Source organism: Diadema antillarum, unplaced genomic scaffold (genome assembly GCF_040938485.1).
Source record: "Diadema antillarum isolate AM-2024a unplaced genomic scaffold, OU_Dant_1.0 seq00001302_RagTag, whole genome shotgun sequence".
In the NCBI taxonomy this organism is placed as follows: Eukaryota; Metazoa; Echinodermata; class Echinoidea; order Diadematoida; family Diadematidae; genus Diadema; species Diadema antillarum.
Genome location: NW_027272080.1, coordinates 160,478 through 183,741, shown reverse-complemented (window position 1 = coordinate 183,741; position 23,264 = coordinate 160,478). Strand labels below are relative to the sequence as shown.

Sequence of the window (23,264 nt, the reverse complement as noted above, 5' to 3'; positions counted from 1 at the left end):
CCAGGCATTCTGTATGGAAATTAATATGTAATATATGTGATCATATGACAGAATGATGAATCTGAATAATGAAAATTGTTGAAATTGTAGAAAATTACACTGTATAATGCCATAGGTATATATAATGTTTAATGAAATTGCTGAAATTTATGTAGTTTTGAAACAGTGCCATATAGAGAATAAATCAGGTCAAATCAAATCAAATCAAATCTATACTGTCCTCCAAAAGCCTGTTGTCACTTCATGATTAATATAAATCTATATGTACGTTTGTTTGTTTTATATGTAGCAGAAGTTTTTTACTTGCAAAAAGTGCAGTGAGTTTTTTGATTTTTCCCCTTTCATTTTATTTCTTTGTCATGGCATCACATGTATTGTTGTTTATTTCCAACATCTGTAATTTCTGCAGACCCACTAAGCCCAATGGTGAACATAACTGCACTCTCGCCGACAAGTGTTGAAATTAGAATCACGCCGCCTGCGCAGGGTGTCCTTGAGAACTACGCTCTGCGCATCGCACCTCGGCAGACCGGCCTTGGGGTCGGCGCGGATGGAACGGGCAACTTTGTCATCGAGAGGGAGGCGTGTCCGGAAGTTACCATCTCTGACTTGGTGCCAGGAGGAACGTACGATGTTGAAGTGACGGCCAATACCGGGGAGAGCTCAAGTCCACTCGTCACGGACACCGTCTCCCTGAGTAAGCCACAGATGACCTTTGCAATGACCTCAGGTCAACTCTTCAGATCCAGATCTTAATCTTGGAAGGATTATGTGTGGATAACTTGCAGCAATTTACTGTGAAACCAAAAATATTTGCGCACGCGAAACTTACGCAGATCTTTACAGGGAGTCAAAATTTGCCACTTAATAGTAAAATGCTAGCAAAAATGTTTACACATATGCATTGAATGCTAGTGGCAATTTGCCAGAGTTTCATTCTGTGAAAAACGCCATTGGTTCCTATTCGCGAAAGTTTCATACCGCGAACATTTTGGTTTGGCAAAAAGGGTTCAATTTACTCAAGGTGATTTGAAATATGCTTGAGAAGGTTATAAAAGTTACAGCAGTGGCCACTTTCATGGATGCAAGTGTCTTTGGAGGATATTTGATATGCACTGTGCTGTGGGATTTCAAAATACAATTTGCTCTAAGTTAAGCAATGAGACATAACTGTTTACAGGATTACCCACCAAGACAAAGAAAAGTTCTAGATGATGTCAGATGCAGTTTTGCTGTACAATTTTTCTCTTTGGTGTAAGTTCTTTTTCCATATTTTGCTTATAAATTCTGATGAAATGAACAGAAATCGTCACCACGCCTATATCCTAACTGAAAGTTCTGTTAAAACAATAAATTGTCGTTTGATTTTTTTGGGTGAAATTCTGCTGAATGCTAATTGTGGGTGTGTGTGTGTGTATGTGTGCATGTGTATGTGTGTGTTTAGAATTATTACACATGAGTCTCAATGCTGAAAGAATTTTGGACACCCATACTTCTAGTATGCATGTATATGGTGTTATATAGGATTTTCAAAGGGAAATTGTTAATAACTATCCATACCTTTTATAAAATCATATTTTGGAATGACGTTAACTGTCATTTTTCCATCTGTATATCTTTGCCTGCCCACTGCCAGTGACTATGATGCCTTCCCAGTTGTATGTGAATTCCGTGACCTCATCCCGCATCGAGGTGGTGTGGGGAGCAACGGACGAGACATTCACCAGATATCTTGTCTCCCTTCTTGTGGGTGCCACCGTCCTGCAGTCCGGGGTGGTTGAGCCAAACGGAGAGCGCAAGATTGCATTCGATAACCTCCCTCCTGCCACAGAATATGCAGTTGTCTTGTTCCTGCAGAGCGACCAGGGCGATCCGAACCCCCGAGATGTTCTCAGCGTCACGACTGGTAAGCAGTTCTGAGAATTGTAAGAAATATAAGAAATAAGAAATTTGCTAATTCATGTCATCTTTTCAAGACAAATATCAGAAAATTAAATCAAATATACATTGTTAATGCCAGCTAGGTTTGTTTGTTTGTTTTTTTAATCGCTGTTTACAAACCATCCAGCCTTCTTATATGTCATCATCGACATCCTGAATGGTTGGAAAAACAATTTTTACAGTAAGATGTTGAGATACATGAATGTAAAAATGAGTAAAGAGTAGTTAGTTTGCCACTTACAAAGCTCTGTATAGTGAGGCCATGCAATATATGAGCAATGCGGTGATAACTAAAAGACATCAATTCTTCTTCTGTCAACACAGAAGTGAGACAGCTTTGTCATGTAATGTGTATGTATCAAAAGGGTAACAATACAATGTATGTACTGATATACACCTTTCACTGCTGCTGGAAATGTATTGATGTACATTGATTACTACTGAGATTGTGCGACTGATGTCGCAATTAAAGGACCACGGATACCATTAGTTGCGCAGTTGTGCAGCAAACATTCTGTATCAGTCATTCATTGAACAAATTCTGTAAATTACTGTAAATTTATGAGCTTTTGTTTCCATTTTCCCAATAAGAAAAATTGTAACCTAACTAATGGTGACATATATTTTCTTTGTTTAATTTTATGTGATGTTCAACCCTTTGTACAAGCTGACATATATGACACAGATATAAAACCTTTTTTTTTTTGGTCTATTTCTTCTTTGTTCAATATGTGATATTCATACATTTTTTGAGCTCTTATATTTGACTCCTATATTAAACTTTCTATTTTCTTCCTTGTCATCAGCTCCTGCATCTCCCACCTCTCTTGTTTTCACGGACGTCTCCGGCCGATTTGTTACCATCGGGTGGGCAGCTCCAGCCTCATCCTTTGATGGCTACGAGTTATGCTGGTCTCCAAGCAATAATAATCGCTTACTTGCTGCCGGCGACACCGAAGAGATCCTAAATCTCCCTGCAGAGGATGTTGAGTACACCATCACCCTCCATACTTACGTCGGAGATGGCAGCAGTAGGGTCCGCAGCGAGGGAATCACACGATTTATCACCCTCAGTACGTCTTTTACTCTGTGCAAATTATTATGCCTTTCGGACGAAGATTGTCATGTGCCGCATGGCATGTTGAAGAAATATATTTTAAGTTGGCAGGGATGTTTCTAGCAGTTGAATGAAAATATTTTCTGTATTCAGTTCTGAATGTTTAATAATTCAATATACTTGATGGATATTCATTGCAGTGTACAATGTACATTGTATATGGAGACCTCCTAACCAATTCTGAATTTGGAGAAAAGAATCTGAATTTTGACCATTTCCAGCTCTTGTTTCAATAGGAGTTTCTTATTTTCATAGATATTTTACTACACACTTCTATAAGAAATGCTCTTTTGTTTTCCTGCTTTTGAGCTAAATCATCCCTAATTTTTCAGGGTACATGTAGAAAGGTTGGGAGGTCAATATACATGAGTTAAAATATTCTTTTTACACCGTCAGTAACATCAATGGTTTTCTGTGACAATGTCTAAAAGAATGTTTGGAAAATTGGAAAAAAAAATATATAAAACACACTACACCTGAACATGTGAGATGAAACTAAATCAGTTGCACCAATAATGTGAATAACATGCTGTCAGGTATTATACGGTGCAGGTGTCATTCATCATTCATTTTTTCATCGAAGTACTAATATTCTGTGCGGCAGCTATGTCTATCAGTGACAGGTACAATAATCACATACGATAAAGTATAATGTGTATGGGGCTACTCTGATACTGTGAGTGAAGCCATCAGATTTTCTAAATAAATGCTTTAATTTCAAAGGTGATGGACTGGAAGGAGAACTGACCGTCACAGACTACACTGCGACCACAATAACTGTGACCTGGACTGCGGTTACGAGTACTTCCTTCACGACCTACCGCCTGCAGGCCCAGCCAGATATTGCTGGCTCTGTAGCGCCGACACAATTCTTCTCCCCCATGTCCCCAAGAGAGTATACTTTTACTCAGCTGATTCCTGGTGTGAGGTACACCATCAGCAACAGTCTTCAGGGAGCAAATCCAGCCGTCATAAGAACCATTCGTCAACGAACAGGTAGGTAATTGGATTGGATTGGATTGGATTGAATTGGATTGGATTGGATTGGATTGGATTGGATTGGATTGGATTGGATTGAATTGACTTGAATTGACTTGAATTGACTTGAATCCAATTGAAGTAGTTCTTAATTAAAAAAAAACCAAAAACATATACATTAAAGTATAGCAGACAACACGCTGAATTACTGTTTCTACTTTACAATGAGTTAAAATTATACTGAATTACACACTGAGCACTCTGGGACAGAGATATCAAACAATTGATAAATGCTTGAACCCATATTAATATTAATAAAGGATTTGTGTTTGGTTTTCATGCTTCAGAGACAGCCTAATTCCTAAAAAGCAATCTAAAACTTCGATACTTGACAACATGCGGATTTATCCACCATGTATAGTAAAGTCATTAAAATTGGTGAAACTTACTTTTGAATATGAAAAGGGATGTCACACGAAATATTCATTTCTTGTGTCATGCTCTCTAAATTTTGCAGAACCTAGTCCCGTCACCGGACTACAAACCATGGCTGTCACATCTCAGACGATCACTGTCACGTGGCAGAGTGCGGCCGGCACGCCATTTTTCGATGATTATGTGGTCACCTATGCTCTGGCCGCTCAACCAGACCAGCTGCAGATCTCCAACCGTATCCCAAGTGATGGCACTCGGACTGAGGTCATCGACGGACTTCTCCCAGATACCGAGTATATCATAAATGTGTACACAACGAGTGGGAGTGGAGACGATGAAACAACCAGCACCAGAGTGTCCATACAAGCTACCACCAGTGAGTCAAACCGGGCATTCACACATAGCCTACCAAGATTGCTTGATTTGAAACAATTTTGTAATCAAGCAAACTCCAATCAAATTTGTAATTAAGCAAATTTGCAGTGTGAATGGAAACTGGAATTGCAGAGGGTGATTTGAAAGTTAGTAACAGTTAAGTTTCGAATTAGTAAGTGGGCTGCAATGCACAAAGTCATGTGACAGGCCTCATCGTTAACAACTATTCATTCTTTTTGTGGGTGTAGGCTGACCATATGAGATTTATCACATTTATGTACCTGTTTACTCTGAGAGAACAAAAAAAAAAAATGGTTCAGTCAAGTTGAAATCAATAGAAATGTTTGTTTTATTTGTCTTTGACAAGTTTCAAGTTTCTTTGTAATGAATGAGTGATTGCTAGGTCATATGGGATGTGCTGCCATCAATAAGATCACCATCCATTGAATGAGATGTAAATGCTGAAATTTTGCAGGTGCTCTACCAGCCTGCTCTATTCAAGTGACCGAGTCAACCTCCAGCACAGTAACAGTTCAGTGGGGGTCGTGTCCTGGGGTCGATCCATATGTGCTCTCTGTGGACCCCATCGACAGCCAGCCAATGTCTATCCCAGCCACTGAGGAACAGGAGTACACCTTCCAATTTCTCAATCCAGGACAGAGGTACACCGTTCAAATTGCTTCCACGGGCCAGTCTCCATATGATACGGACACCATCTACACAGGTTTGTTTCGATAATGACTGCAGTATCTTAGAAACATTTTATTACCATTTGCAGATGAAACAAAAACCCAGCTTTAGTGCTTCAAAATAGTTCTAAAATGTGAGTTAGGGATAGAAAAATAAAACAATGTAAAAATGTTAATCTGTATAATTAATGTTAAGTATTCTTAAATATACAAAATGTGAACAATAGTTATAATAAAATTGTATCTAGAATAAACTGTCTGTAGTTTTGGTTTATTGATAAAAATTGTGATTCCTCCTTATATTTTAGGCTTTATTGCAAAATTGTAACATTTCTAATGGTAGGATGTTTTGTGAGACAACTGACCTACATATATGCATGAAATGTTGTAATTATCACATTGATTAATTACCTCGATCAATTGTTTTAAATCACTGCTGCCAATGGTAAACAATGCCTTTAACTCTGAAAATAGAGTTTGATTCCTGCTTGAATCCTTACTTCCAAAGTTGTTCTGCTGCCTTATACTGTGACCTTGAGTGCATCCATAAAGGGAGGGGGAAATCTTTCATGCTTTCTGCACAATTTTGATGTTACAATTCCTTGGATCAGATGACGGGTGTAGGTATCTGAAGTGACCATTAAAACATGCATAAAGGCCATTTGCTTCTGTACTATCCTGTAAAGCACACAATGCTTATTAATCCAATGGGGATGAACTGATTTTGCTGTAACAGGCATTTCCCATAGAAACCTACTTGGGACCAGAGCTTCAACAGGTTAAGCAAAGGTTAAGCAAAAGACCGTAACCATTATCAACAGATATCATATACGTTACCACATTTGTTTTTACCATTGTTAGGAACATCCTTTTCGGATGTAAATTTGCTCAACACCTATTGTGTGCAGGCAACACATTTTGCCTTACTCTCCAAACTTGTATAATGATTCTTTTTTTTTTTTAATGTGTCCAATTTTTCCTTAAATTTTCATTGATGTAATTCTCTGATTTTTCTGTTTTTAGCTCACCTGAGCCAAAGGCTCAAGTGAGCTATTGCGATCGCCCTTCGTCCGGCGTCCGTCGTGCGTCGTGCGTCGTCCGTCGTCCGTCGTCCGTCGTCCGTCGTCCGTCGTGCGTCGTCCGTCGTGCGTCGTGCGTAAACTTTTTACATTTTCATCTTCTTCTTGAAAACCCCAAGACCGATTTTCATCAAACTTGGCAGGTAGCATCCCTAGGGGGTTAGGAACTCAATTTGTTAAAATGGGCACCATGCCCCACCCAGGGGGCCCCCAGGGGGGCCCAAACCCCCCAAAATTAAGGAATCTGTAAAAATCTTCTTCTCTAGAACCAGAAGTGATAGAGCTAAGTTAATACTATGAGTTAGTACATTGATGACTGTAGTTTCAAGTTTGTTCATGGCAGAATCAGGGGTGCCCCCCTTGGGACCCAGGGGAGGGGGGTGGGGAGGGGTTCTAATGGGGCCTATATTGTACATTTTCATCTTCTTCTTAAGAATCCCATGACCCATTTTCACCAAACTTGGCAGCTAGCATCCCTAGGGGGTTAGGAACCCAATTTGTTAAAATGGGCACCATGCCCCACCCAGGGGGCCCCAGGGGGCCCAAACCCCCCAAAATTAAGGAATCTGTAAAAATCTTCTTCTCTAGAACCAGAAGTGATAGAGCTAAGTTAATACTATGAGTTAGTACATTGATGTCTGTAGTTTCAAGTTTGTTCATGGCAGAATCAGGGGTGCCCCCCTTGGGACCCAGGGGAGGGGGGTGGGGAGGGGTTGTAATGGGGCCTATATTGTACATTTTCATCTTCTTCTTAAGAATCCCATGACCCATTTTCACCAAATTTGGCAGCTAGCATCCCTAGGGGGTTAGGAACCCAATTTGTTAAAATGGGCACCATGCCCCACCCAGGGGGCCCCAGGGGGCCCAAACCCCCCAAAATTAAGGAATCTGTAAAAATCTTCTTCTCTAGAACCATAAGTGATAGAGCTAAGTTAATACTATGAGTTTGTACATTAATGACTGTAGTTTCAAGTTTGTTCATGGCAGAATCAGGGGTGCCCCCCTTGGGACCCAGGGGAGGGGGTGAGGAGGGATCCTAATGGGGCCTAAATTGTACATTTTTATCTTCTTGAGAACCCCATGACCCATTTTCACCAAACTTGGCAGGTAGCATCCCTAAGGGGTTAGGATCTCAATTTGTTAAAATGGGCACCATGCCCCACCCAGGGGGCCCCCGGGGGGCCCACACCCCCAAAATGAAGGAATCTTTTAAAATCTTCTCTAGTATCAGAAGTTATAGAGCTAAGATAATACTATGAGTGAGTACATTAATGACTGTAGTTTCAAGTTTGTTCATAGGAGATCCAGGGGTGCCCCTCGGGGAGGGGGGGGGGGGGTGGTTGGGAAGGTCCAAATGGGGGCCTAAATTGTACATTTTCATCTTCTTCCTGAAAACCTCATGATGGATTTTCGTCAAACTTGGCAAGTAGCATCCCTAGGGGATCAGGATCACAATTTATCAAAATGAGCACCATGCCCCACCCAGAGGGCCCCAGGGGGCCCCAATCCCCCCAAATTAAGGAATCTTTAAAAAAATGGGACCTTATTGTACATTTTCATCTTCTACTTGAGAGTGCCTGGTCAAATTTTGGTAGAGCTGTGAATAATTTAGATTAGTGACTGCGTGAAAGGTGAACTTGCGATACTCAGGTGAGCGCTAGACCCGCGGGTCTCTTGTTATACGGAGCAACATGATGCCATGATGGATTTTTCCCTTTGAACTATTGTCGTAATTGTTCAGGTTTAAGCCAGCAAGCAGGCTGATGTGCCAAAAGATGCACTTATCAAGCTGTAGGTTAACATCTGTCCATGTTCTTTGAATTTTCCTCAACAGATCCAAATCCTCCCACACAGCTTGTAGCAGCTGAAATCACATCATCCACCATCCAAGTGCGATGGACCGTTCCGGTCGGCGGGTATGAAGTATTTGAAGTGCAGCTTGACAATGAATTGGTGGGCACTGTCCGACAAGATGAAATTCCTGCTGGCGGTCAGCCCTCCTTCACGTTTGACAAACTCCGCCCTGGGATTGCCTACACAGTCACAGTCACCAATATCGTTGGTACGGGAAGACTGGAGAAGAGGAGTACGGATCTTGAGCAAGAATTTACGACTGGTACGGTTATTTTCTTCCCTTTATTATAAATCCAGAAAGTTTTGTGCATTCCTCGAGGAGCCAAGAATTGCAAAAGTAAAATGCACACAAAAGTTTTTTTCTCTACACAATGCACTGAATGGCAGTAGCAATTTATGAAAGTTTCATGCTGGGAGTGTTTCTGGTTTTACAATATGCCAACTGTTTAGTGCTGTATGAGATCTATTTTGTGGTTGGTTCAATCTCATGAAAGCTACATGTGGTTTACAGATCTTACAAAAAACATTATCTGCAAGGGAAAGCAGTTTGTGGAAAGGAGTAAATGTTAGCTGAAAGAGTGTGATCCAGTCTGTAGGATGATTGTGACACAGAAGGAAAAGGATTAACAGTGAGAAAATAATGGGGAATGAATTAAACTTGTCTGTATCAAGTCAATAACCTGAGAGTATTGTCTTACTCTTTGTATGCTTCCCTGTAAATCAGATGCACTGGACAGTGGAACTATCTCGGTAATTGACTTCGACACTACGTCCATCGTGGTTCTCTGGGGTGCCGTCACGGGCGTCTTCGACAGCTACATCATCCAAGCCGTGGCTGAGGGAGGAATGTCGCAGGAGAGCATCGTACAGCGTGACGCCATCCTGGAGCAGAGCCTGGAGGAACTGATTCCAGGCCAGCTGTACAACATCTCCCTCATCCTCTTTCCATCTCAGTTCATCGTCAACACCATCTCACAGAGAACAAGTGAGAACAGTGCTCAAAGTGATCTATGTATCATGCAAAAAGGGGGGAGGGGCCCCAGTTTGTATTTCTGGTGCAACTTCAGGGTTTCATCAGCTGACAAGCAAAAAAACAAAACAAAAAACAAAACAAAACAAACAAACCTTTAGCGCAATTTTCTGATACCACTTCCAAGGTAAAAATGAATTTAAAAAGTTGGGGCCAAAGTGGTTAGACCCTATGTATTCCTATGTATTATGCCAAAAAGTGGGGGGGGGGGGGGGGGGGCTAGTTATATTTCTGGTGCCACTTCGGGGTTTCATCAGCTGACAAGGAAGAAAAAAAGCCCTCAACACAATTTTCTGGTGCCACTTCCAGGATATAAGAAAAAAAAGTGGGGTCCAAGTGGTTAGACCTATGTATTCCTTTGAATTATGCAAAAAAAAGGGGGGGCAAGTGAATTATTAGCAAATGAAATATGTCATGGTTATTATCATTTTCTTGTCATGTCATGTTTTTGAAACGTGCATTTGTGATGTGGGATTGTCTGTCTTCAAAAACCTCATAGGGTACAATGCTTGGCTATGGAATGATAACATTACAAAATTTGGTTCTTGAAGGTTCCCCTTGAGATCTACTGCAAAGTTTAGGCTCAGCCTAAAAGAGAATTTGGCTGGTGTAAAACACCAAATCCCCACAGACCTCTGTCTCAGCATGTTTAAAGAAAAGTCTTGAAGTGGATTAGAATAAAAGTGCAAGTTGCGTGAAGTGATATTCAACGCTACATTATAGATGAATGGGTCCATGAAAATATTCTATCCAGAGATATTTTCTATAATGCTGATTTACCTTTATTTTTCTCTCCATCTTTCAACTTCACAGCTCCACAACCACCGGTCAATGTCAATGGCCAGGCTCGGCGTGAAGGAGATGACTTCTCCATCATTATCGCCTGGTCATTCCCGGCGGTTTCAATCGTTCACAGATACGAACTGACATACAGCCCGGTGGACGGGGAGAGCTCTTCTACGGTTACGGTGCTTTCCGACACTTCGTTCTACATCTTCAGCCAGCTTACACCATCACGAATGTACGACTTCACCATCAAGTCCATAGTGGGTGAAGGCAGGACTGAAACTGAGAGCTCACCTGTTGAACTATCTGTCACGAGTGGTATGTATCCTTGCAATATACTTTATCCCGTTGAGGACGGACTGATTTTTCTACAACACACATTTCCCATAGACACTTGCCTGAGTATACTCGGGACTCGTCTTCAATGGGTTAATATCTAATGCTGACAGTATTTTGTTGTGTTTTTCATATATTGTTTCAAATGTTTTACACTGAATGAAAATGATATGGAAATGAATATGACATACATGTAAAAAGATAATGAATAAAAGAAAATTAGCCTGAACTAGAAAGAGAGTTTCAAGCATTCTCAAAAGGAAATAATGTGTTACAAAAAAGTTTTGGAATATAGTATAATGTTGCTAAATATGTATGCATAAGGCTTATATGATGAGTCAAAACACAACATTTATCTCCTGTTATCCAAGATTGAGGTCTCACATGAAGAGAAGCAGAATGCCTTTCATTTACAAGTAGCATAGAAATTATGATAACCCTGGTGTGGATGATTATGAATGGAATACTTTTACGCCATCCACTCAAAGAAATGTTCAACTTGTCCATTCAGTAGGTCTGTATATAGTACGTTGGTTATCATCTGTTGTCCCCCTTTCTTCTTCATCTGTTACCCAGACATTAAAAGTGCTGCCCTTTTATCATTTTTGTGATCTTTTTAACATTTCCTTTATTTGTATTAATTAATTCATTCATTCATTCAATTCACTTTATTGATAATCATAAAAATGGAAATATATACAGAGTAAAATGTGTCGGGGAGTTCACAAAGAAAGCCAAAGGCTTGAGACAAGTGATCCCCTTTAGGAGAGTTGGATACATAAGAATATACATGCAAATGCAAATTCAGAGTTACATTCAGATTACTTAATGACAGTTACAGATAACATAGACAAATAAGATGAAATAAAAGACATACTACTACATTACACAAATAAAACAAACAGACAGAACAAGACTAACAAAGATGGACTGATACAATTCAATAGGCATTTAAAAGATATTGTTTATATCTAGACTTAAAAGCACTTTGAGTGGATACATTCTTAAAAATTGAATCCAAATTATTCCAAAACTTAGCACCTTTATATAAAACAGAATTTTTTTGCTTTATGCTCAAGCGACAAAATGACAACACAATGTTATCCTTATTTCGAATTTCAATGTTATGTAATGCACAGTTCAGTGTAAAAGAACCATCAAAAATGTCAGGTAAAATTGCATTCGAGTATTTATACATAAAAAGACCAAGTTTGACTAAGACACTGTCAGACAGAGTGAGAGTATTCAATTTTTTGAAAAGTGGAGCGGTGTGGTCAAGAGAGTTGGCGTTTGAACAAATTCGAATTGCTTTTTTCTGTAAAACAAATAAACGACACAAATTAGTTAAGCTGGTTCCAGACCATACGAGACTACAATAATCAAAATGAGGCAAGATAAAGGCATTATACAACATAAAAAGAGTATGTTTCGGCAGTATTGAACAAAGCTTATGCATTATACCAATAGAGATACTTATCTTCCCATGAATATTATTTATATGTTTAGTCCAAGTCAATTTATCATCAATAATAACTCCTAAATAATTAATACTATCAACTTGATCAATAATTCGATTATCTATCTTAATTTCTGAATACGAAACCAATGAAACATCTTGCCGAAAACTTCTGTTAGAGTGGAATATCATATATTTTGTCTTATCAACATTTATCTGCAGGTTATTAGCTCGGAGCCAGTCACAAACGTACATCATTTCAGTGTTGACAGTACTATACAGAGTATTTACATCTCTATGTGAAAACAATATATTTGTGTCATCTGCATACAGAATGAATTGTAAAAACTTTGATGTATTTATTATATCATTAGCGTATATTAAAAAAAGAAGAGGGCCCAAAATACTGCCTTGAGGGACCCCACACGTTAAAGGTAAAGTACTAGAGTTTGTGCCATTAATACATGTGAACTGCTTACGATCTGTCAGATAATCCCTGAACCAACTGAGGGGTACACCTCTAACACCATAGTGTTCCAGTTTGTGCAGCAAAATGCTATGGTCGAGTGAATCAAAAGCTTTACTTAAATCAACGTACAAGGCAATCACGGTTTCTTTGTTGTCGAGTGAAGAAAGGATTTGTTCGAGGGTATGTAAAAGAGCTAATTCAGTTGAGTATAAAGGTCGAAATCCAAACTGTTCTTTGGCCAGTATTTTGTTCTGGAGCAAATGATCATACAATCTATTATAGATAATGCGTTCGAGGATTTTCGAAAATGCAGGTAAAAGAGAAATAGGACGGTAATTTTCTATTGCTTGTTTGTCGCCTTTCTTATAAATTGGAATTACTTTGGCGATCTTAAATGCATCTGGTACAACACCTGTGGTTAACGATAAATTGAATATAATAGAAAGAGGCTTGGCAATTGCAAAAACAGTTTTCTTAATAAATACAACACTTATATCATCATGTCCAGCAGACAAAGTATTTTTTAAACGTTGTACGACCTTGATGATTTCATTTTCATCAGTAGGAAAAAAGAAAACTGATTTATTTACTTGATTGCCCAGATAATCTGAAAAATGGTTTGAGGATTTGTTGACATTTTTTGAAATACAAGAACCTATTGATGCAAAATAAGAATTAAATATATTGGCAATCATTTTATCATCTTCTATTAATCTGTGACCCTTCAGAATACGTTGAGGCAATCTAGAGGCATTGCTTTGTCTGCCCAGAATTTCATTGATAACTTTCCAAGTTTTACAAATATCATTTTTGTTTCGTTCCAGTAAACGTGTGTAATACTCTTGCTTCCGTAATCGAATAAGTCTGTTAAGTCTATTTCTAAATTGTTTGTACAAAAATTCATTTCTTTTGGAAGGGGAGGTGATATGTTTCCGATATAATCTCTGCTTTTTTGCAATTGATGACATAATCCCTTTTGTCATCCATGGTTTCCTAGGAGTGTATTTCTTTCCCCTAAATGCCTCATTGTATTCTACCGTATGTTTTTCACACATGGACTCAAATTCATTCATAAAAGCTTCATATGCAATATTGGGGTCTTTACAGTTTTCGACACATGACCAGTTGTTAGAATACAATTCACGTAAGAGATCATCACACACAATTTTTTTCAAGGTCCGTTTACAATGTCTTTTCGGGCAGTGGGTATCTTGAGCACAATGTGACTTTGTAATATGAAAGATCGGTAGATGGTCTGTTATATCTGAGAAAAGTACCCCAGGTATAATAGGTTTATCCATGACATTTGTAAATACATTATCAATGCAGGTGTAGGAAGATTGAGTTAAACGAGTGGGCTTAGTAATCAAAGGCCTAAAACAATTTTCATACATTATGCTCAAGAAATCACCAGTGGCGGAATGTGTAGAATATTTCAATATATCATAATTAAAATCACCAACAATGTAACAAAATTTGTTTTCTTTAGCTATGTTAGAGATACAATTTTCGAGCAAGTCGTTAAATGCACTAGAATCAGTGTCCGGGGCCTTGTAAACAACTCCCACGATAATGTTTTTATCGCGTTTCTGTTTCACCTCTGTGAATATGGTATCAACGAAATCATTTGAGAAAGACAAATCAGTTCTCTCATCATATGTCAATGCGCTGTCAACATATATGCAGACGCCACCACCTCTCCGGTTTTGTCGCGGTTTGTGAATAAAAGAATATCCAGGTATACTATACAAAGACGGAACAAATGGTTTGAACCAGGTTTCAGTAAACGCGTAGAGCGAAAACTTGTGATCTAACGTTGAAATATAATCAGAAATACTTGAAAAATTAGCGGATAAACTTCTGGAATTTAAATGAAATATGGAAAAATATTCATCAGTATTCACATTACAGAAATTCTTATTGAAATCGTCACTGAAATAATGATTACATGGGGTCTCCATATCATCATGTATCTATTAAGCTAGATATTATGAAGATTTAATATTGGCAATCTAGATATTATGAAGATTTAATATTTTCAAACGAGTTACTTGTCTAATAATGTTTAACTACACATACATGTACTTAGTATAAAATGTATCTCACAAATTAAAAATGGTTAGAGCTACCTGCTATCTAAATGTAATTCTAACCATTCAAAGAATGTGTTGAATCCAGCTTAATTTTGATTTTTACCACTATTCATTTCATTCAGTAGGTTTAGGAAACTTAAAATAGATATAGTGTATTCTTTTATTTAAACTAGATTCCTTTTGTTGATATGAAGAGTCATTATATTCATTTTCTGCAAATTGATGGGTAACTATACTATACTTCCCTTCTTTTCACGAGGTCTATTGATTTTGTGTCCATAATTTCTACAGCTTCAATGGCTTGCACATACCTTCTGCAACAGTCTGTAATTTTCCCATATATAATGTGAATCTATGCATATGCATTCAATTGTTTCTGTAGTGTTTTTACTGTGTTTAATCCTACTTGTTTGATGTAACAGAATTCAGATAGGTAGGGCTTACAGTGAATTTCTTGTTTTCTATCTATCTCACATTTGATGTTGCAACATGTTGAATGAGAATTCATGCCCAATTTACATTCTGATATTCTTAGAACTTGTATACACCATTAACTTGTGCAAACACTATTAGACTCCTGTTTCTTAAACCTTCAGAAAAAGATAAAAAATTCCCCTTTTTGGTTTACATTCCAAATATGGAGAACAGTGGACTAGTACTTGAATTCTTCTGCTAATAATGCCTGACATTATTTCATTTTCAACATGATAGAAATAAGTGACAATCAGGAATGCTTAACAAAGAGATTTACTTGTATCAGAAATGGATGTTAAGTATACTTTACTTTGACTTCTTTTACAGCTGCTGCATCAAATGGCGAACTGATTTTGCGAAGCAAGTCAACAAGCGAGATTATCGTGACGTGGGGTATTGACCCTAACAATATCCCAGAAGGCACCTATTTCTTCCGCCTGAGTCCTGGGAATGTGCTCACACCAGTTGCCACAAATGTCGAGGATCGTAATGTGGCATTTACAGGCCTGAACCCGGCAACTGTCTACACAGTTACTCTCAGCTATAACAGTGCCCAACTGGATTCTATCATGGTTTTAACTGGTCAGTTACTAGTTGTTGCTGTGGTACTCATGATTTGTTTTGATGTCAGCTAGTATAATGATATTTATTTTGATCAGACTTTGTGGATATTATGATAAACAAAGCATTTTTTACATTTGTTTGAAATCCTACTCATCCTTTGTTATCCTTTATTGGTCTCATGTTGCTGAGTTAGTATCTGAAAAAAAACCCAACCCAATAATTATGCATTTTAATGTTTAATCCTTGAAGTTGTAAACACAATTTTAAATCAGTTCATTGTATCATATATGACTTGGATACATCCCACAAGGTTTATGTGACACTTTCAATGTGTAATTACCTCCGCCAAGGGAGGAGGTTATGTTTTCGTTACAGTTGGTTTGTTCGTTCGTTCGTTCGTTCGTTTGTCTGTGTACAAAATAACTCAAAAAGTAGGTAACGGATTGGGATGAAACTGGCAGGAAAGGTTGAGAATGACATGAGTAACAAACGATTAACTTTTGTTAGTGATCCGAAAATTTTGGGGGAATTTATGAAGGATTTTGATATTTTGGCAGGTAGGGTCAATGAACGTGGGATTTCAGGCTGTGCGTATTTGAGGTTTGCATGCGCGCACTAAAGTGTGTGCTCTAGTTTCTGCTGGGGAGAGGCGCGCCGCGCATCTGAGGGTTTATGATGTAACAAAGGCTTCTATATTGGGAAATCGGGCGATTTTTCAGTGGGTGAAAATCACTTATCTCTATAGAAGAGCAAGATCATTAGTGGAAAGTAACTGCTTGGCGGAGGTCTGCACTCTCGGAGTGCTTTTTTAGTTGTGTTAATAATTCCCTGTAATGCTTGATTTGACTCTCCATAATGTGATTTTTTTATGATAAGTTGTGGAATCTTTGCTTGACCTTCACATCAGCTGTCATTAATTTTCACCCATATAATTGATTTATTTCTCTCCTTCTCTATTAACACACTTTAGATCCCACCCAACCGACGAATGTGAATGTACTTCCCATTCAGTCAACATCAGCTACAGTCAACTGGGATTATAATAGTGACCAAGATGTCACTCAGTTTGATGTCTCGTACAAGCCCAATGTGATGAGCCTCCCTTTCGTGGCAGCTGGCACTGTTGATGGCAGCACAGAGGTTTTACCGCTCACGGGTCTAGACCCGTCCACCGAGTACAGAGTGCGAGTCATAGCCACGGTAACAATCAACGGCCTCTCTGCAATGAGTGAACCGGCAGAGGGTACATTCTCCACAGGTATGATATGATTGGTTCTTTTGAGCATGCTGCACAAACTTGTAGATCAGAAAATACACTGTATTTATCATTGTCTCTCATTTCTAAATCCACTTACAGAGTTGAAATAAGCAGTTCTGTAACATCTGGGTCCCTTTTCATAAAACTTATTATCGGTAACAACTGCCACATTTCTGTGACAAATTTGTTTTTAGCCAATCAGGTGCAAGGATGTCAGTAGCTTATGACAAACTGTGACAACTTGTCACTGATAACAAGTTCTATGAAACAGGGCCCTGATGTGAGATTCAATAAGGCTCCAGTACTCTGTAGAGGTGCATGATTTAAAAGATATTCAAATGGTTTATGCTTGAGATTCCTTGTCCAGGAATTTATGGCTGTAGTCCCAGTTTGAATGATATTTTGCCATTGTGACTCTATAAGGCAAAAGTGTCACCATGTGATTGAGGTCGTGAAAGCTGTCAGCCCTGACTAGTTGTCAGTCTCTGACAGTTAATGTCATAGTGACAGTCAGTGACCAGAACTTCTTAGCCAATCAAAACCAAGGATTGCCCTGAAGTTGTCAGGCCTGACAACTTTCATAAAATGGGACCCAGGTTCATTTAATAGTTCATAGCAAAACATATTGTCATCATACTAGTGACAAACCAGTCCATTGCCATTTACAGGTTAAGATGCACTCATTTCATAATTATTGCTGTGTGTATGAGAATAAAAAAAAACAAGAACTTCTTCCCATAAAACTCATTCTATCACTCCCACAAAGGCTGGTGTAAAGTCATTCTCTGTTTCTCTAACGAATTGTTTTGCCAGTATCCCTTGGCGAAGGAGTCATCGAGTTCCGAGAAGTGACTACCACTGTGGTTGAAGTCCTGTGGGGTACATTGCTCAGTGACCCTGATCTCTTGACCTATAGCATTGCAATCACATCTGAGCAAGGAGATGGGATGGTATGTATGTGTGGCAGACTTGTCTACCACACTTTGAATGGACTGGGAAGTATACATGTGTGCACCTTATAGAAAGGACATACAAATGCTCGGGGCTAGAATGCAACTGATAAATCTGTAATAATTATGACTATACATATATGTTTATATAAACATATACATGTATTTGAATATGAATATATGAATAAATAGATAAAGAATGTATGTATGTACACTGTATGTATAAGCTTAGAGTTTGATAAATAGAAATACAATTTTATGAAATCATTATTATCATACTTCACATGACAACAGTTAAAAAAAATAGTGTTCTCTCGAAAATATATGATTTACTACTTTTCAGAAATGTGTTCTGATATTTGCATATCATTTCAAGTCTTCCCATGTTTAATGACCATTCATTCTCTGTCCCTCTCTCGGCCCTTTATTTCCACCCAGTCTCGCTTTGTCAGTCAGTCAACTAATAGGTTCACCTCAGCCAGATTCACAGGGCTCATTCCAGGCAGACTCTACACAGCACGGCTCAGCTACATTGGCTCCCAAAATAATGACATGAGCACAGCAAATGTCCGCACATGTGAGTGACAAAATAATGCAGTACAAAAATGGTATACAAATAGACTTTTCCTTGAGAGTTTCTTGTCAAAACTATGGGCAGAGGTGACTCCACCAGAACCATTCACTGAGGGGTGCAGCCCTGAAGTGAATAGTTCTTTGGGAGTCACCGAGGCCTATAGTTTTAGCAAGAAACTAAGAATTAAGCAAAGTATATTTGTACTAGATTTTGAATCAAAACTTGAAACAGAAGAAGGGGGAAATAGGGGAAAATGCGAGACTAGAAGTTGTGTGATGGGTGCGATCTTGTAAAGGGACCCTGGGTAGGGATACCTGACCCTAACTGTAAGAAGCAGAGCATGATGTCAAAACTGCTTTGTGATGTTTCTTTTTAAAAATGATACGTTTCACAGAGTGACAGTACGATCGAAGCAGTGCGCATTGTCAGAATTTCTTTGTTACATCACAATTGATTTGTTAGAAATTGATGCATTTCACAGAGTGACGGTATGACCAGTGCACAGTGTCAAAATTGTTTTGTGTCATCACAATTGTTTTTGTTAGAAATGTTACATTTCACTGAGTGACGATACAAACCTGCGCACAATTTCAGAATTGCTTTGTGACATCATTTTGCAAATAGTACAGATAATCAATTGCTCATTTTCATGACATAAAAGTTACTGAGTTTAAATTTGTTGATCAAATTTGTCTTTTAATTCAAGTATACATATATGTGAATTTATGTATATATAAAAATATTTAAGGCATAATTTACCATTTGCAGATGAAACAAAAACCAAGCATTAGTGCTTCAAAATAGTTTTGAAATGTGAGTTAGGGATAGAAACAACCACTGTAAAGATTTGAAACCGTATAATCGATGTTAAGTATTGTTAAATACACAAAATGTGAACAATAGTTATGATGAAAATGTTTACAGGTTAAACTGTCTACAGTTAAGGTTTATTGAGAAAAATACCGATATCTCCGTATATTTTACGCTTTATTGTGAAAATTGTATGTGGTAGGATGTTTGGTGATGTAACAGACCTACGCATACATGTATGCATCAAATGTGATATCTTAAATATTTTTTTAAATCACTGCTCCCAAAGGTAAACAAGGCATTTAATTCTATATTTGTCACTTTTATGAATTGTCTTTTCTCTTCCGTCATTAGATCCAGAGGCTGTGCCTTCTCTCTTCCTCACGTCTGGGGAAACGATGGTCCAACTCTCCTGGGTCCTGCCGAGCGGTGACTTTGACAGCTTTGAGATCACCTACCTGAGGAACAATGCCCTACAGACTGAGACGGCTTCTGGCAGTGACAATACGCTGACTGTGAGCTTCCTAGATCCCAACACGACCTACGAGTTTACCATCGTCACCTCGTCAGGGAACAGAAAGAGTGCGCCTTTTACGAGATCAATAACAACGGGTTCGTACAATGTGTTTATTGCAAAAACCTTCAGTGCAGTTACTTACATGCACTGAGAGTAATCTATACGTAACACCGACAATGTAGTAAAATTATGGCAGTGTTATTTTTTGATCTGTTCAAAGCTGTGTTTTGTAATCTGCATACATCTACACTCTGACAGTTGAAGATGAGTTGGAATCAACGGAAGTTATCTTCAGTGAGGCATGTTTTGTAATGGCTGTTCAGATGCCCAAGTATACATATAGTGAATGGTCACTAGTGCGATGGTACAAGATTTTGCACGAGGTGAAAAATAGGGGCGCTCTATTCAATGAGGCGAAGCTGAGTTGAATAGTGCGCCTCATCTTCAAACGTGTGCGAAATCTTGTTCCATTGCACAAGTAAAGACCATACACTATTTGTTTTATACAACACCTCGAACATCAACAGATGTGGTCCACACATATTCTTGAATTTAGCACAGAAATGGCAACCATTTTCCATGAAAGACAAATGAGTAGCTGAATGATTTACCCATAATGGACTGAAACTTTTCTGTTTTAAAAGGTTGTATTCATCTTTCTCCTACGTATAGATGCCATCACATATGATTATCAATTGTAAAATCTCTTAGGCCTGGTGACTCACATTTCTTCTTTCAGTCCAGTTGATCTTCTCTGGCACAAATGAACCTCCAAGGAGATTATGTGAAATTGTATATGTAATTGCTAATTGACTGCGGTTGATGATATGATTCATCGGTGTGATGAATTGTTGTGTGTTTTTTGTTTGTTTGTTTGTTTCTTTCTTTTTTGGCTGAGTTTGGTCTATGTGGAATGTTCCTCATGTGATGTATTGCTCTCCTTCATCTTGTATAGATGCCCTTAATGTGTATGAGATTGCCGTACGCACCGTGACAACAAGTGAGATTGAAATTGTTTGGGGACCTGCCCCAGGGGTCACATTGTGGACCTTGAACTTGGACCCAAGTAAGTTTTTGTCATTCTTTTTTTTTTTAAAGAATACACTACCATTTTTTTTCATTAGGCACACTAAGGTATGCAAAAATGAATACCTTGTTCAAGGTATTTTAAAATGTGTTTTGATATTTGCTTTTTTTCCCCCATTTTGCTGCTCGCTCTTGTGAATTCAGTACTGTCAAGTAAATAAGTTCTATATATATATATATATTTGTTTTCTTTTTAGTTTTTTTTTTTGCTTTACAATAGTTCACTTTGACAATGGCTTTATTTTACATGAGCTATAAGGAAGCGATTTATTGTTGTTACTGCTTTGCAGTATTTTAAACTGTTTTTTTTTCTCATAAAATACTGATTTTCCAAATGGTGTAATTACTATACAGGTCAATTCAATTTCAGGAAAGGTGAAAATTCTGTTTTCCACCACAAATGTGTCTTTTTCAGCCCTGGTGAGCTGGTACCTGGACAGTGGCTGGAGGGATTCTAGGTTTGTCACCATACCCCACACTACAGTGATGGAGTTGATTGTAGACTCTTTCACCAGGATTTCCAGTGGTTGGTGCATCGAGACTATCCTTGGTGGTCGAGATCCTGTATTGAGAACCAATGGATTTAAAATATATCTTGCCTTGGTCGTACGCACAGAGTCAGAATTGCCCCTCGTTTTCGAGAGATATTGACTCTCCTAGAGCTGTAAATATCATATCGTATGAATGGTGTATCAGTGTTTGGTGCAAACTCTGATGCTGCAAACTGAATTAATTTTGATTTCTTTGCTTGTAATATTTCAGCCGTGGGAACACAACTTTTATACACCACATCGCCATCATACAGATTCACTGGACTTACGCCTGGAGTAGAATACACAATCACTGTTAACAGTCCAGGTGTAGCACGCAATGTTACCCAGAGAACCTGTAAGTATATGAAACGTCTTCTATACTTTGTAGCTGTACCAAGTACTTTTTTTTTCTTTTCCTTGTTTTTATATTACAATTAGGGCCCTGTTTTTCCACATTCGGCGAAAATGATCAGTTGGGTGACAAACTAGTCATGATGAATTAAAGCTCATTCTCTTTTAATAATCACTAACACAAACAGATTAAGAGGTTGAACTTGGTAGTAGTCTGTGTGTTCATTTGTGTTATTGTGTGCACTGTATGTATGTGTCTTTAGATGTTTGATACAACAGAAAACTATCTGTATGCGTCAAACTCATTTGTATCTGTAAATGTTGAAGGTTGCATTTGGGCAGATGTGGCATAGGTTAAACTTGGTGAGCAATTACATAATTGGTATCGACAGATACTTAATATGTAGTCTGTATATTTGGTTGCTTATCAAAGACCCTATATAAAGGCCCTATATATAGACAGCAGATGCTACCTATTGCATAAGAATCAGTGCAACCTTAAACTGAATGCAGCAGGCGGCAGATCTCAGAAAGATATACTTATTGGGCGAAATTTACTAGTAATATGTAAGCATTGCCTTAGCTTGAGAATAATTGAAATATCTGTAATCAGTCCTGGGCCCTGTTTTATGAAGAGTTAAAATTGATTATAAAATTGATTTCTATGGAACGTCTATGGCAGCCTGTGTGATAAGGAAATTTAAAATTTGATTATATCTTTTGATAAAACAGGGCTCTGATAGTGGTTGTCCCTCTCTCTGTCTTTCCTGGTCCATTTTTCCCTTTTGCCCACTTATTTGAGTGACGTGAATGGTACCTTGAATAAGTTGCAAAAGTCATGAATAAGTTTTCAAGCAGCTTTTAGTATTCAGTCAATATTTGTTTGTTTGTGGGTTTATTTTTTTTGCATATCTTTTCAAAAACTTCTCCCAGTGCCTTACTCAGAATCACTGTTTGAAGAATGAATAGGATATTCATATCTCATGTACATGTAATCTGCAGGATATCATTTAATAACGAATAGTTTTTATCAGGCTTTTTTAAATGTCATAATCACTAAACATGTGTTTTAATGTTTTTCCATCCCATATTTCATTGAATTCTGGCAATACAGTCCCTGCAATGCCTCGAAATTTGATTTCGACAAGCATGCCACTTCAGCTCAACCTGCAGTGGAGTGCACCAGCCTTGGGAGAAGTGGATAGATACCGCATCACGTACGTCAGCGCTGGTGTCAGACAAGTTCTTCCAGACCTACCTTCAGACACCACAACTTACAGTCTCATGGTACGAGAAAAATTCACTTTGCCTTTACAAGTTGGCTATGTGTAAATGCATATATTGTATCTATGACTGCAATGCGAGACTGCCAGTGACTTTAAGAGAAAACTAAAAATGCACATTTTAAATCATACCTTTTCTTAGAGATGAACATGTTACAGCTGTTTGTAATGTACTGGGGGATTGTGTGCTTCTCATGAACATTTAATTGTGAGTGCCTTGAGTACC

At 38.3% G+C, this 23,264-nt stretch overlaps 1 protein-coding gene across 1 annotated transcript in view; it reads left to right on the top strand.

Annotated features, from left to right (window-relative positions):
- The window catches only part of LOC139708111 (uncharacterized), a 162,910-nt gene that overhangs the window by 40,538 nt on the left and 99,108 nt on the right, over positions 1 to 23,264 (top strand). The window contains exons 27-43 of the mRNA XM_071620089.1: positions 410 to 697; positions 1,637 to 1,906; positions 2,748 to 3,014; positions 3,782 to 4,054; positions 4,554 to 4,847; positions 5,322 to 5,570; positions 8,449 to 8,730; positions 9,193 to 9,453; positions 10,312 to 10,602; positions 15,440 to 15,694; positions 16,647 to 16,934; positions 17,748 to 17,884; positions 18,323 to 18,461; positions 19,623 to 19,850; positions 20,741 to 20,851; positions 21,287 to 21,397; positions 22,870 to 23,042. Coding sequence (XP_071476190.1) covers positions 410 to 697; positions 1,637 to 1,906; positions 2,748 to 3,014; positions 3,782 to 4,054; positions 4,554 to 4,847; positions 5,322 to 5,570; positions 8,449 to 8,730; positions 9,193 to 9,453; positions 10,312 to 10,602; positions 15,440 to 15,694; positions 16,647 to 16,934; positions 17,748 to 17,884; positions 18,323 to 18,461; positions 19,623 to 19,850; positions 20,741 to 20,851; positions 21,287 to 21,397; positions 22,870 to 23,042 — 3,917 coding nt within the window. The remainder of the gene's footprint in view (positions 1 to 409; positions 698 to 1,636; positions 1,907 to 2,747; positions 3,015 to 3,781; positions 4,055 to 4,553; positions 4,848 to 5,321; positions 5,571 to 8,448; positions 8,731 to 9,192; positions 9,454 to 10,311; positions 10,603 to 15,439; positions 15,695 to 16,646; positions 16,935 to 17,747; positions 17,885 to 18,322; positions 18,462 to 19,622; positions 19,851 to 20,740; positions 20,852 to 21,286; positions 21,398 to 22,869; positions 23,043 to 23,264) is intronic.